At 37.0% G+C, this 18,740-nt stretch overlaps 1 protein-coding gene across 1 annotated transcript in view; it reads right to left on the bottom strand.

Annotated features, from left to right (window-relative positions):
• The window catches only part of LOC117418104 (heparan sulfate glucosamine 3-O-sulfotransferase 2), a 31,654-nt gene extending 13,647 nt beyond the window's left edge, over positions 1 to 18,007 (bottom strand). The window contains exon 1 of the mRNA XM_034030699.3: positions 16,730 to 18,007. Within this exon, the coding sequence (XP_033886590.3) occupies positions 16,730 to 17,289 (560 nt within the window). The 5' untranslated portion in view covers positions 17,290 to 18,007. The remainder of the gene's footprint in view (positions 1 to 16,729) is intronic.
• Positions 18,008 to 18,740: the final 733 nt, after the last annotated feature.

Below are 18,740 nucleotides of genomic sequence, written 5' to 3'. Positions count from 1 at the left end.
TTAGAGAGTCGTAGATTCACATCTCGTGCAAACAAGGGGATTTATAAGCCAATGCCTGGTATAGCCACCCTGCTAAGACCTCACGTGCAAAAATTAAATACAATTCTTAAGCTTTGCAATCTTTGTGAAGAACTCATGAATTATTACCTCCAGTAAGTAGGTGCAAGTTCATTTCTTCCACATTGCTTTTGACTGTCCCCTTCTCTTGCTATACGTGCTGGATACACACATTCCCGCTGTTAGTACAGTGGTGTCGAATGAATATAAATGAAAGAGACTAATTTGCAGGGAGGTTATATTATGAAGGAGAACGTTTCTTGTTGGATAAAGTATGTCAAATTAGTCTAATTTACTGCAAGAGAAAAGTACCTCTTCCCTCACTCGATCACCAAGTTTTCACAATCAATCAAGGCTAGAAGGATTCATAACTGTTTGCTATTAACAGAAATTGGTAAAGCTGCTGTTACATTAAGGGGACATCTTCATACTTGTTACACTTTCATTACCGTGGCCATTAAATCCGTGTATTTGACAAATGAAGTCACCTGCTCCAATCAATTATGAAAAATGAAACAATCCATTACAATAAATTAGAAAAATGAAACTGGAGATTTCCAATTAACTCTCCTGGATCACTGGCTGCGAGCTTCAACTTGCTGAAACAACAGAAGCCCTGTGATTGGAAAAGATTAATTACAATGTAAACTCAAATATCTGCCAGCAGACTAGTTTTCAGATTTATGTTTATATTCTGTGTAGATACTAAACTTCCCAGTATGTTTAAACCCTGTTACGACATTTCTTTTCAGGGATTAACACATGAATTTATAACAGGTTCAACCTTTCCCTACAGTACAGAGCTCTAGCCAACAGATTTGCATCACTCTATAGTAGAGTTGCCACCAGGGCATATTTCTCAGTCAGCCTTGGTCTATCAAACCTGCAGTATACTGTAATACTGTTTAACACAATACCACCAGATCTTGGTACAAATCAATAATCATGCCGTATACACAGTATTGTGCTCTTGATATTTCTAGCAATGCAATTTCTAAAGCAGCAATCCTGTCTACCTGGCTTTTTTTTTTTTCCAGACAGTCACTGGATTTCTGAGCCTGAAAAGCCTGTTTGTTACGGTCGGAACTGTTTTACAGCTGTTGTGTCATGGCACATTTTATAATAAATATTAACACGTTAGTAATAGATGTTAAAAACTATGGCACTATCGGTTGTGTGTTGGTGAAAAGAGACAAAATTAGTCAAAATTTACTCAAATTTGGTTTGGGTTACTAAAGGCTACTTCTAATAGAATGTACAGATCAGTACTAAACAGTACATTTCTATAAGATAGTGGAAATCCTTTAAGCAACTAATGTACCGTATAACGGGAAAGTTTGGCTGCTATTAAATTAGCAGATTTGTTACCTTGGTAGATTTTGACTGATTTTGAAAAACATTCAAATACCTGTTTACTTAATGAAATGTGTCTGCTAAAACAGTATCTCATTTACAGTAACCAGTTACAACATCTACAATGTCATTGCAGCAACTTGGGGAACAACAAAGAAGGCCTTCTGAAAATGAGTTATTTATCGTTCTTATATGGCCCTTCAATTTGGAAAGGATGACTAACTGCAGTACACTTTAATGATAGACTCTTGCTAACTCTCAGTTTTAAAACTTAACTATGGTTCACTAACATAACACAGTGGAACGATTACAGTATCATGTATGACAGCATTGCCATGTGTGAAAACTTTAACAATAAAGCCGAAACTAAAATGTTTCAAATTTAAAACTGGTTAATAAGACTAGCAAGCACTGGCAAAATCAGCTTTTTTAAAATACGGTACAGAACTAATTTATTTGAACATATGGTTTTGGACGTTGCGATACCTGCACGGTGGGTTTCTATAGTAGTATCGACAATAACAATCCAAAGCAAATTTGCACCATTTTGTTACAGACTTTCTAACAAGTCTGGAATAAACCATTTTGGATGTTACTTAATTAACCCCTTGTTAACCTAATAAAGAACAGTCCTACAGGTACCACAGTAGCAGTTCCCACTGCCATTCTCATATTCACTTTGACATCTGACGCATTCTTTCCCTTGTCCAGCACTTCTGCTGCATACCACTGGTCTGTCAGATGGCGGGATCGCACACTGTATGCCACACTGTGATTGGTGGAAGTATTATTGCCTATCCAATCCAAACCGCCAATAAAGCTAAAATGAACACCTATCCAAAATGTCCTGTAATACGGTATGTCACAGAAGCTATTAAAGGAAGGTTGATTTTTCTTATGTGCTTAACTTAAAACTGGTGGCAACCCTACCCTATAGAATTAACTCATTTTGTTTATAAAGTCAAATGAAATCTGCTGAACAATTTTACGTTAACATATTGAATTACATACCGCTTTGTAGTTTTCCAGATACTTAACAAAAAGATGTTAAATAAAATATCTAAATTATGTTCACGTATTTTTTTTTAAAATTTTGTTTAGTATGTTGTATACATGTTGTATACACATTTCTCTACCATGTTACATATTGTAGCAACACAATGTTTAACTATCACATGCATTGCCAGACCATAGAATTTAGAACTACAGTTGATCGCAACCATGGTCAGCAATGGCTTACCAAATGTCTGGGTTCAACCTTACATTTCATAGACTTTTCCATGGAATAAAACAGTGAACGAAGTATACTTTCACTAGTGTTAGTTTCAGAAGTAAAGCACCAGAAGGTGAACCTCATGCAATCTGCAGCTCTCTTCCAAGCTGCACCTCAGCGCCAATTAGTTTTGTTGCAATTTCTTCTGAAATACTGTAGCAGACCGGATTCTGCTGGAAACGAAAACACACAGGACTGGAGGAAATGCTTTAGATGCCGAACGTTCCCTAAATACAGTAAAGGAAGCTGGTGCCTCTGTCTCTGTGCTTACTAGCGGGTCTTAATTAGCTCGGTCGAGCAGAGGTATGTCTCTGCTGAACACGGTCTCCCTGTGACAGGTAGCTGTCCACCTAACCCTAACTGCCAGTCACTAACTATGGATACGGGATACGTTATCTATTAAAAATGAACAATGCTCAAAATATGCAGAACAAAAAAAATCATTAAAGTTGTAATTGCTGTTTTAGATTAAATGTCAATATACTCAAATGTTTGCACTAAATGTTTCTCTACGTTTTTCTTTGGTTTAAAACACTGTGATCTTTCCATTTTGTTGCCCACCCTCTTCCAGATATTACATCTGATATGAAACAGGCAGCAGCAGTCTGAGTTGACAATCACTGACTTTTTATCTCTGTATAACTATCTAGCTTCCTCAGTTGCACACAATCCAACACTCTAACCTTAAGGTTCTGCACAGTATCTTTTAGTGAAATCTGGCTGCCACATGCGTCAGGATCTCTCCTCTGTAATTGAAGTATTACCTGCTGCAGACTGTACTGTGGGTTACACTGTGCTCCTTTTTTTACATGTTCTTTTCTTACAAGGTAATGATCCTCCTGCGAGAGGAATGATAGATGTACGTATCTAGCTCTATCTCTGTACTGACATTGTACTGACATTGCAAAGGACCAGGCTCTAAGAATAAACCTGGTTGCATCCTGGAAATATCAGTAGGTAGGTAAGCCACTCCTAGCTTTTTCATTGAACCCCTATTATTACACTACTCTAATATAAAGTGTAACCAATACCACTGCTTATCTGGGATTTTTACAGTCAGCGATTGTCGCCTTTTTACATGATTTTAACAATTTCATATTGGACTCTTGACCGGAGGGTTGTGGGTTCAATCCCTGGTAGGGGACACTGCTGCTGTACCCTTGAGCAAGGTACTTTACCTAAATTGCTCCAGTAAAAACCCAACTTTATAAATGGGTAATTGTATGTAAAAATAATGTGATACCTTGTAACAATTGTAAGTCGCCCTGGATAAGGGCATCTGCTAAGAAATAAATAATAATAATAATAATAATCTGCAGTGGCCTTCACCAGGTAAGTGCAGTTTGATGGTGTGAGATCAACATCCCATTAGAATTAAAACCTGCCTAACTTTTGCAACCGCAGGATCGCTTCGAAACACTGTTGCAGATTCATGGGCTATTTAGTTATTGCCACGCCAATGAAAAATCCCAAATTCAATAGAAATAATTGTAAAAGTTACATGCCAGACATATCAGCAAGAAAATATCACAGGAAAAAAAAAATGTTTGTGCTGGACTTACTTAGACCTGTCTAGCACAACTCTACTAACCTGGCTACACACGATGGTCTTAGAGCTCTCCATAGTCTGGTACATTAATGTAAGCTGATGGATGGGGGGCTCCTGTCAGTGTTTTGGGTAACAGGTTCATGTAATCCAGGATGCAAAAGCAAACCTGACCACAGACTGCTTTTTATCTCTGCTTTAGCAAAGAATGTAGTGTGTTGTGAGAGTGACTGACACATTTATTGATTCCTGTTTGATTGCAATCCTACAGGGCTACACCTTGCTGTTTTTTATTGAGTTGAATGTAAGTAGAAATTGATCACAACTCAGCCAACTTTAAATCTGTATTTCTGAAATATAAATATATAAATATTGCTCAGAAGAGCCAACTATATATATAATTATATTACGGCTTTATTTGACTTTATAAAGCAAAATTACTTAATTCTATAGGATGATGCAAAACTTTTGCCCATTGCTGTGTATTATATATATATATTTATTCATAATTTGCATGGTTATCTGAAATGATAGAGCTTGTCAGTGGAAGATTTATAGGACCAATTTCAGTGTGCTGGCTTCTACTAGTTATGGGTGACACTGTAAATACCTTGAGTCACTGTATATTAGTGCCTATGGCTTGAACAGTTTGCCTAGTGAGGATAATGGGTTGCTATTCATGGATGTTTTGAGAGCGAGATTAAAGAATCCTTGAGGGGTTTCCAGGCTGGTTGTCACTTACAGCTGTCTCTGACATTTTGAAGGGTTGCGGCAATGGACGGTATGATCTGCCTATGAGCTGCAGTGCAGGAGTGCTCTGTACCTTGCAAGTATTGGAGATTTTACATATTCATACTTCGTATTGTTGGCACTATACTGTACCTCCCTCTGTTCATCGTGTGTTGGTCACAGAAGCGTTTGTATTGACGTGCTTATAGAGTTTCAATCTTGAAAAACAACTTGCTGGATATTGTATTTCTAATTTGTTCCGTGCCACCTGTTCCAATTATCTCTTCTGGTGCTACGCTCCCAGGCGCCTGACAAATATTGGTTTTGATTTGGGAAAAGTTGGGTTTGTATCCTTCTTAAAACTGCATATGTAAAGTTATCCCCTGGGGAATGTCCAGGGTGGGTTTTAACGGTGTTAGATACTTGAATTGTCTAACACCGTTAGACAATTCAACACATTCCTTGAGTGTGTCTGAACTTAGTGCCAAGAATACTTCAGCCAACAAAAAAAAAAGAAAACCTGCTAAAATGAACGTTTGCTTCATCGGTCTAATGTAAAGACTTTAAACAGCATGTTCTGTCTATAAAATGTATATTTTATCTCAATTTCTTTTCACTGGCTGTTCCACAAGAAGCCTTTTTCAAAGGGCAACAATAAAAGCAGAATATCTTTGAAAAATATAAAATATAAAAAATAGAAATTTCATATCGTGCTTGTAGCTGCCTTTTGCCTCTCTGAGAGAGCTGTAACTGAAAGGCATTTTTCATTCTCCATCCAGGAACCCTTAATTGAAAAGGAAAAGGAAACGGCATCTTTAATTTATGCACCCTCAATACAGTACTATAAATATGACAGCCAGTGCTAGAACGGTTAACTATTCACTACCTCTCCTCGTCTCTCTGCTCTGAATTATTAATTAAGCTCTAATCTGCCTTCTGGCATCCCGTGGCCCGTACATCTCTTCCACATTAAAGAAACAGTCTCTCTCTTGCCAGTTGTGATCCTTTGATGTCACACACACAAAACACTGCGTTCTAGGTCTGGCACTGCCATGGATAATTGCCTTGAAAAAAAATGTTTTCATGTCTTCTGCATGTCGTTACAATAGTGGTCTGGGCCTGCAACCGAGGAGAATACACTGTGTGCTTAAGCTGTTAGGTAATTGTTGGCTCATGTTGTGCTTTGTGTAAAAAGGGTTTTCACAGCTGATCCCTGGCACTTGGCCTAGGTATTACATGAAAGCCTATGTAATCCTGTGTCTTTTTTATGCTTGGGCAAGTAGGGGTAGTGTCAATTTGCCAGGAAAATGTACCAAAAATGGGTGAATACATCTACTGTCCCATACCACCTATGTCCCATTGTCATAGCATTGGTATATGCTGTGCATAATGTTAGCACTGTGGCACCATATACAAGTGACTCATTCCACTGTTGTTCCACTTGTGTTAAGTTCAAAACTATATACATTGCCTTAAAGATCATTCGATAAGAGTAAAATAATCATTGTCATTTAATGATCGTTTTCTATGGGACAGTGGCATATGAGCCAGGCTCTAATGATTCCTTACACACTATTATCATTAAGCTACCTGTTCCCATTAAAACTTCCAGCAGAAGCTGACAATAGGCTGAGCGAGAGAGATGATTAAACGGTTCCTGGACGAGTTGGCTGCATGCCATTATTTGGTATTCAAATTGGAAACCTTTTGCTAAATCAATCATGAAAATCACTGACGCAGGCCACTGAGACAATGAACAATACGGAGCTGCCCGGTGTGTGCTTAAAGTAACACATGCATTGTGTTAAACAGTTTCTCTAATTTGAGGACAGGGAACGAAATGTAAATTAATTGGATTTTTAATGCTAAGGCTGTCAGCTCTCCAACAGAGCGACTTTTCAGTGGCACGGTTAAATCCGAGGGTCTGCAGCCACAGGGCCAGCCCTATCATAGGTGCTTCGAAATTAATACAAGGAGTTCATTAGACCAGGATAAGGAAAAGTATCATTAAATATTAATTCATAATTTATGGCTCTCAAGCAGTATTTGTGGGACAATTACGATAATTGGTATGCATGCATTTTTCCGTGTTTATAAAGTACCCCTGAATGATGTCTGGTATTGAAATGATAGATTATGTCACATTTCATTCACTCGGAATCTTGGTAAGTGCCCATTAACAGTAAAGTGATGCAGAAGAAGATATATATATATATATATATATATATATATATATATATATAAGTATAATCAGAGCTTCAATTTGTTATATTTGTTACTTATATATATATATATATATATATATATATATATATATATATATATTAAAGGGTACGTTTCCATGCAATAGGTCACGCTGTGCTACTTGTAAATACATTCACAGCAACACAGTAGTTAAGGGAGCAAAATCCTCATTTACTATCCATGATATTTTTACTTGCATTAGTAAAGGAACAGTATATTGCATTGGCTGCATCAAATGTAACAAGCTATATATTGGTGAAACAAAACGACGCTTGGCTGATCGCTACGTGGAACATCTGAGAAGTATACGAATTATCTCTACCTTTTCCTGTCGCCAGACATTTTAACAGAAATGACCACACTATAGAAGACATCACAATTTGTGGGATGGTTCAATGTTATGGAACTAATGCTGTCAGGAAACAAAAGGAATGTGAACTTATTTTCAAACTAGGCACTTTGGAGCCACTTGGAATGAACATTCTATTCTGAGGTCATCATCATCATCATCATCATCATCCTCATCAACATTCTGGAATTTTGTTTAAAAGACTACTTGTTTGTTTTTGTCAACTTCTTAAAGCACTGTTTTTTTGTATTCAGCTGATGATTGTAATCAATTATTTTATAAGATAGACATCCCTCTTCCCCTCTCCCAACCCGCTCTCCTTCTCGCATTTGGTTTGCTTGTCTGTCGCTTCGAACTGAACTCCCGACCGCTGTTTAACCAGGTTATTTATAGTTTAAAAACTGCTCATTAAATTGATCCATGAGTGGGAATGTTACCTTTTGTTTTGTTTTTTTTTGGTAAAAAATATAGCGTTGATTTCATGGTGCTTTATGCATGGTTAATTCACGGGAAGTTGCGTTTTCACTTAACTATATGTGCATTAGAGAGAGAATCTAAATAAAACTAAAGAATGCATGTGGCTGCCTCAGTGATCAATATGCATACTACAGATTTAGTTTTCAATTTAGAGAAAAATAGACTGCCATAAAATATAAAAATAAAACCTCAACAGAATTTATTGATTAGAAAAAAAGGAATTCCCCATATTTACATTAATTATTATTATCTTTTCTTTGTTTTGTTACCAAAGACAATAAACATACAACAACAACAATAATTATATGGCTAATCCACTATAAAACTGATATAATCGACATGGAGTTAGCAATCAATTAAGTAACTATATTAAAGCAATTTTAGATACATTCCCTTTGTAACTGAGGCTCTGAGGTGCACTGATTGTGAAATTGTTTTTTAAAGTTTCTTTTAAAGCTACGGATTTAACACAAGCTGTAATAAAGAATTAATTAAAAAGGCATTTTACTCTATACAATTTATCCAGCCCTGAATGAAAGCTCCTAATCAATTCATATTGTGGTTACAGAAGCCATGGAGATAAGGAAGATACAAGCTCCAATTATTTATATTCATGAGAAAATATATTTCATTAAAGAAAAAGAAAATGTCTATTTTAAAAACTGCGAATAAGGCTTAATTAGCACAGTTTGTTTCCCTTTTGATTGCCAGAAGCATTAAAGACTACTCTTGGCATGACTCATTTTGACCCACAGGAAAGGAGAAAGAGTCTAAAAAGCCTCTAGAGTTTAGCTCCATTATGGGAAAATACTTATCTTCATATTGCCCATTTAAACTGAGCCTTGAGAATGTGCAAACTGAACACAGTCTCGGAATTAGCATACTAGAGCAAAGGTTATACAGCTATTGAAACACCCTTGCAAGCACTGCATTCATACATGTGTCAGGTTAGTATGCTGTGCATTAAAAACAGATCTCCACAAATGTACCATTTTGTTCTTGGAAGACGTGGCAGTCAGTGTTGCCTGTTATATAAAAATCGCATTTTTAATTGCTTTAGGTAAAACATTTTTAAAGATTACACATTTATATCCATCTTCACTAATTAGCCAATTAGGCTTACCATTGCTGCAAATCATGGCAGGACGGTCAGAGTGTAAAGCTGTACTAAACTAAAACTTAAAGAAGGTTTTTAATAGGGCTTAGAAAATAAACAACTTCTGAAACTGTTTGACGCCTATACACACACATTTAAACCAGTCTGCAGTATATAGTCAGCAGTCTTTATACCTGGGGGTGATTTTACATAGTAAATACCTATACAGGGGCATTCGTCACAATAGACATGCAGTATTTCTACAAGATTGTTCTGTAACCTGAGGCTCATAAAAAACGTAACATTACATTTTCTAACACCATGCTCAGTGTTTGCTGTTTTATGAAAGAAAGTCATCAGACTTTAACGGTTGCCTGGAAACCGCCTGAGGAGAAGATTCAGAGTAGTGGCCTTGCTTTTCCAACTCGGATCATGTTGCACTTCAATCAATGAAAACTGAAAGCCTAAGTACTTAAACAACGTGAAGCCTTGCTGTATAGAATACTTCAGCACACTGTCATAGGCTAAATAAAAAACAGAGCATGCATTTGTCTACGAAAACACAAGAGGGGGTGGGGGGCTGCTATAATGCAATCCTATAAAACAATACTTTCATGTTCTAACACTTAGCATCAACACTGGATTCATCTGTCTTCAAAAAGGAACCTTTTTAGAATCTTTAGCCAGAGGCCTTATATGAAATAATCGAAGATTAGTGCTAATCCAAGTCTATAAAACCAGATGATGAAATCCAATTCTCAGTTAAAGACAACGGCTCTGAAATATCTTCAGAAATGCATTTTTACACATGCAACATTATACAGTCAGAGATTAGCGCTAATGGGTGAACACAGTCGTCTGCAGACAACTGCACTGAAATGCCTTCACAAACATAGTACTTTAACTTGTGATTTAAAAGTACAAATCCATCCCAAAAGTATTCTTTAACACTGTCATTTAAGTATAATTCATCCTTTAAACAAAAAAGAGAACAATGCAGATTGAAGTACCTGATTGAAGCCATTGCAACCCTGGTAATAACCCCAAATGCAAGCATGTTGCAGGATGAATGCCTGACACTGATTCTCGCGCTGCATTGAAGAATTGCATTCACTGCTGCGGCTATCACTGCAAGCAATCAATAATGGATAAACCGAATGAGGGCAACTCGACATCACTTAAAAGCATCCTGCTCATAACAATAACACATGTTTTAGGTCATCATTTATTTTATATTGTTCAAATATGTCCAAAAGAAGACAAGAAGAGAACATCCTTCATCCTAAGAAGGTCAGTTTGCTGGAAGGGGATAGGGAGCCAAGTAATGATATGCATACATGGACCACTTGAAAGAATTGTGGTAATATTAACTAAATTGAGACAGTCAGATGTTAAGAAACCTAAAACTAAACTGGTAAAAGTATATAAACTACAGTGGGATGAGCACAGAGCACAGAGCATGCTGAATCCTTTGCAAGGCCAGTCTATGGCTCGAACACACAGGCACTTATTTTTTTCTATTAATGGGAATTGTGAATCCTGCTCTAGATTGTCTTATCTGGCTTTGAAGTCAAAGCGGTTCATCAATAATGCACACAAGGTTCTGGGCTAATAAGATCACTTGGTGGGGTGTCCTACATTTCCAGTTAAATGCAAAATGTCCTCGAGTCCTTCATATCTAACCCTTCAGAGAAACTGTTTATGAGTTGCTTTTCTCCCTGAGCCAATTATGGCAGACTGGGCTGGTACTCACCATTGCAGCATTTACTAAAAGGCCCTGCTGTGAATCTAACCACTGCCCAGCAGAAACCCAGTGCCTGCGAATGTAATGCCTTTCACGTCTGTAAAATCAATAAAGCTGAAATGCACATTTTGTTCAATTCTATTCTTGGCGTAATCTCCTAGAATTGAATGTGTGTCTGTATATATATATAAAATAGAAATGCTGGCGCAACAAAGATGCCTCAATCAATTCCAACACACACAAGGTGCTTCGTACCAGGGAAAAAAATGAAAGAAAAAATACTTCTTATGATTTTTCCACCAGTGAAGAGTGAAGAGGGCATCTCTCGCTTAATGAAAAACAAGGTAAAAATAAAAACTAAATAAAGCTAAATGCGTTTCGACATATTGTCTTCATCATGGCAATTTTTCAACATGCTCTGATAAAGACAATATTTTTTATTTTTATTTTCACCTTGTTCTTAATAAAATATGAATAATTGAGAGACATATAAGTTTTTCATTAAGCGAGAGCTGCCGTCTTTACTCTTCAGTGGTGGAAACATCATTATATATATATATATATATATATATATATATATATATATATATATATATATATATATATATATATATATATATAAATGGAAATTAGGTCATGTGATCCAACCACTGTGATCATGGGGGGAGTTTTAGTAGCAAACACTGTTCAAAGAACTCCACATCAACCTCAACAAACTCCTGTTTCTCTGTGTGTCCCTCTCTGATTTTTTTTAAATTTTCTTGTGCATGTCAGACAAGCTTGTTCGGACATCTCCGAACACTCAGGTGGGTTAGACTGGAGCACGACGGGGATGTGCAGCCTGTTACAATCTGCAGTGGAGAAACTCCATCTGACTGCCCTGATATAAACAGACAAGAACTGTTTCTGTCCAGTACAAAGAAACAACATCAACAAAAATGTAGACACACTTTTTCTACATAACAGCGTTACCCGAAATAAATAATGCAACTAATCATTTTGCATAACAAACAAACATACTTTACAACAGGTGCACATTTTTTTTTGCCACAGATCGCCCCCTGTCTGTGGAATGTAATAATGTGTTCTGAAGTTGCTATTGCCTTTGCAGACGATCAATAGAAAGAACACCATTAAGGCACATTTAGCTTACCAGCTATTGGAAAAATAGTTTAATCATTTACCAGCTGTCCTGATCAATATTTCCACGTTTCTGGTGGGTGATTTACCAAATGTTTTAAGTCACTATCCTTCTCAGCTGGGGCCATTATTCTGCATGTTTTATTCAGCTAATACTGCACATCCCCCTACAGTACTGTATGGCTTCATTTGCTTAGGTTTTGGGGGCATCTTAAGAATGAACTGAAAAAAGCAGCACAGTATCTTTGTTTAGGAACTGTGATAGTCTCTTTCTTCACACAATTAGCATGATTATTATTTAACATACTACCTGTCATGGGAATCAATATGTTGTAATAATAATTTGGGGGGGGGGGGGGGGATACAGCTGAGTCCCTCCCGAAGTGCTCTCAAAGATTGTTGAATAGTAAAGGGAGTCCATACTACCTTAATGTGTGCTTTCTGTTGTAATTTGGAACCCATTATAAAGGTGCTAGTTTTTTTCTTCAATCATAAACAGCATCATTAAACATGTACTGTACACCTTCAGTGCAAAAAAAAAAAATGATCATGCCTATAATAAATAGATTTTACAATGGCCACATTGCTGGGTTTTCAAATTTTCGGCTGCATTTTAAAATAATTACATTCGCTGGTTGTTTTTGATCATTCGGCTCAAGGCATCTAACGGTTAATGGTTAAATAGAATACTGGTTCCACAAGACAGAGTTAATGCTGCAGTCCACTGTATAAACTAATTTAACAAGCACTGTTCCTACTATAGCCAGCCTTTCTTCTACCCATGTTAGCATACTGTATGGTACCTGATTGGATCTGCATTTTAGGAACCTCAGCTCGCTACTAAACGATACACAGAGTGACTGTGCAGCTCAAGATAACATTCATGAATACCATTAACTTCACTTTCCTTTCTCTCTCTCTCTCTCTGTCGCTGAAAGTATTGACACCCATCTATTAATTTCAATAACATACTCCTGACTCAATGTTGGTTTTGATAGTCTTTTATTTTCCAACTCTGAAGACATTTGGTTGTAATATATATATATATATATATATATATATATATATATATATATATATATATATATATATATATATATATATATATATATATACTGTATACACTGCTGTGCAAAAGTCTTAGACATGTTGCATTTTTCTACTCTGATACATTAGGAGCATCAACAATTTACTCAAAGCCTCCACTTGTTTTCTACTATTATAACAACCTTGACTTGCATAAGAAGGAAAAACATTGAGTGAAATAGCTTGCATCACTCGATTTTCAAGGTGTGGTATCCAAATTGTTGTCCATCAAATCAACAGTACGAAGGTCACTCTTGACATCAGGACTTAAAGGATGTGTTGCAGTAAGAATACCTCTGTTAAGAAAAGGGAACAAGACTAAAAGGCTAAAATATGAACACAGAACACAGAAATTGGACTATGGAACAATGGTCAAAGGTGCTTTGGACTGTTGATGGATGGACAACGACACCTGTGCCTTCTGCCAGTTCTGTTGTCAATTCATCACTTGTCTTCTTTCTATTCCTTAAGGATATTATCTTCAAGTATTGCTCATCCTTGTTAGACAGCTTTTTGGGTCTTCCAGTCCTGGGTTTGTCAATTACAGATGATGTTTCTCTGTACTTGTTGATTATTCTTTGGATACCACACCTTGAAAATTGAGTGATGCAAGCTATTTCACTCAATGTTTTTCCTTCTTATGCAAGTCAAGGTTGTTATAATAGTAAAAAACACTAGTGGAGGCTTTGAGTAAATTGTTGATTCTCATAATGTATCAGAGTAGAAAAATCCAACATGTCTAAAACTTTTGTTTGGAGACCACTCCTCTGAACAGATCACTTTCAGGTGCTCAACTATATATATATATATATATATATATATATATATATATATATATATATGGTTGAAAGTGATCTGTTCAGAGGAGTGGTCTCCAAACTTAAGCCTAGATACAGATAAATCTAACCTCAACCTAGACAAACTCCTGTTTCTCTCTCTGTCTCACTTTTTTCTTGTGCTTTTCAGACCTGTTGTTTGGACATCTCCAAATGTAGATATGACTCCAGGACTCATATTGTTATTGAGATACACAGGGTGAATGGGTATCTCTACTCAGAATCAAGACTTTATAAATAAATAAACAGAGAATAGAATAGCTGCTTTTATATGTGCAGTACTGTATAATAACATCGTCTTATAACATGCCAATACAATGTTGCCGGAGCCCTAAGAGCTATCTGCTCATAATCCCTGCAATTTAAAAAAAAAAAAAAGATTAATTTGGCAGGTGGACAAACTCAGACGGAATAGCTATGAGGCTGTGCTCCCCAGTTTTATTAAGATCTTGCAGTATTGAGGTGTGCTACAGAACATAATTAATAAGAATTCCCTGACTATAGTTGTTCCTATAACCTCAAGCTTGTGAACACATCCCTGCTGAGTTCATTATTCTGTTCTGTGTGATTTAGGACAGTCTGCTAGAGAGTAAAAAACATCTCTTACGACTACTCGAAAACAAGGACAGCGCAATGCATGTCCCTGTCAGGGTTAGGCCATCAGTGTGACTGCGAAACATAATGTCTGGCTGTAGTTATTCAACTGGATGTGCAAGTGTAATATTCTTACTGGCAAGTGGAGTGTTCTTACTGCTAAAAATGCTTGAAATAAGAGTGAAGATAACATTCCCATGAAGAACACTGTCTCTATTTTAATGTTCTAACTGACAAATTAAAATGCACTTCTGGAATATATATATATATATATATATATATATATATATATATATATATATATATATATATATATATATATGCCAACACCACACATACTGTATTTGCTGAATTTGCATATGACTGTGTGTGATACATTGAAGACTGGTTAATCACTATCCAACTTATTTAGAAGTACAGTACAGAATACAATTTTCTTTCCTACTACAGCTATCAGTAGCTCAGTGACTGAGCGCTGATTATATGAATTCCTTTTACTTAAATGGCAGTTTATGGGACTATACCAATGAGTCATGTTTTTTTTTGTCTTCATCCCTAATATTAATTATGTAAAGCCTTATATATGTAGCATTGGTTACATACGTAATTATGTAGCTTGATGAAAAAAACATTTTATGGACCATGAAATTGTAACTTCGGTTGGCAGGTTAAAAAATGAATGCACAGGATAGAAATGAATATGACAAAACCTGCAGATTTGCTGGTAAGCGGCAATCCACTCGGGCCTGCCTCTGTCTTAGGGGTATCGCTTCTCTCTTCTCATTTCAATTGTGAATATTGTTATACCTCTAACACTTCTGTTACAGACCCACCTAAAGCCTATCTTGTACAGCAATGTATTCAAATCAACACCACCTTATGCAAATGGGATTGTGTATCATACATCATCTGTTGATTACCATAGGAAAGGAGATCTGTGGTCAACAAAGGAGAAAAATTAGCTCCAGGGGTCTACCAAGCTACTGTCATTAACCTGCTCCAGACCACTATTGTGCATATACTGTGCAAAACCAAGACAAAATACACTAGATAGTATATTATAAGCAAAATAGGTGCAAAATAGATGTATTCATGGTAGTGTGCTGTATGCATCCCTCCTCTTGCTTGCATTGGTGCCAAACCATCTAATCAAATCGTCACTTATCAAATGCTTTAGTTTGTGTTTAAGGCGCGGTTAAGGTGGGATTGTTCCCTACACCAGTGCGATTCAATATAACAATAACAGTGTGAGACACCGCGTTTGACAAATTACACGCGTTTCTGGAATGCATCTGCAGCCCCACAATAGCTGTCGCTGTCTTTATACATGGAAGTCAAAGAGTATTTAGGACTGATGTGATCGTCTAACTGCTCAGAATCCAATCAGATAGTCTTATTGATTATCGAACTACAACTGATCGGAAGCATAGATTACATTGGAACACAGTCTATTAATTAAACTCGTTTTTTTTTTAAATTTCATCTTGAAAGTAAAACCTGCGGCATCAAAGTGAAAACCTATTTCTCTCTTGCTTGTCATACAATCCATATTGTGCATAATTGTTTTCCTAACAATATTTCAGCCTATAAAACCTCAAGAAATGCCCAAGGCATTGAGGAATTATTTTTTGGATTTGACAGCAACATCAAACACGGAAACAAAAAGAAAGTGTAACACAGTACAGGATGTGTATAATTAATATGAATGCACGCATGCTCTCTGTACCCATATAACCAAATGCAAACAAAAATACAATACTACCTGTTACTAATTTCAGTTTAACAGCATTGCATTATTTTGTTGCGTATTATAGCTGAATTCCGTGTCTTTAACCATAACCTTTTAAGGAGAGTGTTAAACTGTACCACCAACCTGTGGATTTCTATTTAAAAAAAGAAAAGAAAAATTGTTCAGATAGAAAACTTAATTGGATATCATACGTTTCAAGCGATACCGATATGTCCTTTAAAAATACCGCTGTAAGCATAATTTTAAATGCTCCCTTAATTTCGCAATTGTGTAACTAATCCAAACATTAATTGATAAATAATTAAACAAACAAACAAACACATACACGAATAAACAAAGACATTAAAAACAAAACAAACAAAAAAACCCACAAGAGTTTGCTATAATAATGGGAAGTTTTAGGGCGTAATACAATATATAACATCTAGACGTTTCACCTCTTTTGAAACTCTTACCTGTACCAATCTAATCCCTTATCGAAGTTCCTGTCGAAGAAATGCGGTTCTGTGCCCATTGCCCGCACATCTGGATGGACCCGGATGAACTCCAGCACAGCCCGCGTGCCCCCTTTCTTCACCCCAACAATTATAGCATTGGGCAACTTCTTGTTCCCAAATTTGGGGGTGCCATTGTTGTTATTGGCTTTCGGATCCCGGGCAGCAGTACTCCGCGCGGTGTTCAGGAACGCTGCAGAATGTTTGCTTTGGTTCTGGGATGGGCTTGGTCCCTTGTGAGTCAAACCCACGTTCGAGGCAGCATCCCGCAGCCCTTTCTGGTCCCCCCGAGTCATAGTGCAGTAGTGGGACTTCTGAAGAAGTTTTTTACCCCCCACATTCTGGAACAGCAGGCACCTATGTTGCTCATAACTCGGGCTTTGCATAGTGGTGTCAGAGCAAAATATGAGGCTGTAACATAAATAGGTGAACGACAAAGAAAGCGTGAAGATGAAAAGGAATCTTCTGGTTAGCCTGTTTGAAGTTGGCACGACTCGGCTGCTAAGGAACCTATATGCCATGTCTCCATGGGGTAAGAGGGTGCATGTTTTTCCTTTTGGATCTTGTCTCGTTTCCTTTGTTATCCTGTAATATCTGTAGGACGCAGCAGCATTCCAATTGAATATTGATGCCGAAACAGGTGGCGAGAGGAATATTCGGTATCGCTCACTCGACTTCGCAATTTAATACTGTCTTTCAAAAACTGGCTATAGACCGAGAAGCGACCACAGAACTGGCTGTGTTTCTTCACACAGCTCCTCCTGCAAAGCCATGTCGCTTTCAAACAAAACAGAAGAAAAACTCTCCAAAGTTAGTTTATTTTCTTCAAAACGGTATGACAGAGACACTTCAGAGACCTTTAAATACATTACGCTCTTCAGTGCCGTCTTGCAATATGCATGCATTTCGTTAGATCACACATTCATTCCTCTTTGGGTTTTTATTAGCCCTTAAAAATACCAATTCCTCATCACGTCGAAGAACTCCACAAATCCACTTCAAAAATGAAACAGGAAAAAATAACTACATTGTTTTCTGCGATTAAGGTTTTTTCTTTCCTCCTTCTATCTTTTGCCTTTAAACCAGTGCTGCCTAGTGCTAGTTGGTGCGTCCCCTCTCAGTATGAGTGTATGTGCAAGATTTCAGCGCTTCAAGGCTGTGCATTTCAGCTACCGCTTTCACAAAGTTCCCAAGAATGCCTTTTCAGCAGCAGCACAGGGCTGACGATACATATTTAAAGACGCCTTCTGACGTCAGCTCCCATCCTAGGTGCGTTATTTCATAACAGGAATACGACTATTTCAAACTGTGTACAACACTGACGCATGGCAGAAGCATTAATAGCACACACACACACACACACACACACACACACACACACACACACACACACACACACACACATATATATATATATAGTGTATTTGAAATGTAAAACAGTTTTTTTCTCACTACTTTTGTTTTCTCTTTCATATACTAACCACGTAGCCCAGTTTCCGTTGTCCCTCTCAGTTTATGCTGCCGTTTTCTAAAAAAAGAGTCACTTCTTATCTTGCCAATAATGTACTTTAATATGCATGATTACAAAAATATATGCACTGTTTATTGCACTGTTTATTTTCAAAAAAGCTACCTGTAATTCGAGAACTTGGAACAACATGCTAGCATTGGGCTGCTGCTTATCTAACATATAGGGGACTAATTTAAGCTTTCTGTAAGTATTCAATTGATTTATGATATATGCAAAACATAAGTGCATGCTGTATTTCTTTAATGGGACTGTGTATAACCATGCATCCCTAGCTTTATAAAGTATTTCAGTGGGATTGTCTGTGAAGCCAAGAGAGAGAGAGAGAGAGAGAGAGAGAGAGAGAGAGAGAGAGAGAGAGAGAGAGAGAGAGAGAGAGAGAGAGAGAGAGAGAGAGAGAGGAAAAAACAGCATTGGGAAGGAGGATCCAGCCTCTGAAATGAA

This window comes from Acipenser ruthenus, chromosome 13, assembly GCF_902713425.1.
Source record: "Acipenser ruthenus chromosome 13, fAciRut3.2 maternal haplotype, whole genome shotgun sequence".
Taxonomy (NCBI): domain Eukaryota; kingdom Metazoa; phylum Chordata; class Actinopteri; order Acipenseriformes; family Acipenseridae; genus Acipenser; species Acipenser ruthenus.
This window is presented reverse-complemented; position numbering and strand designations above follow the sequence as displayed.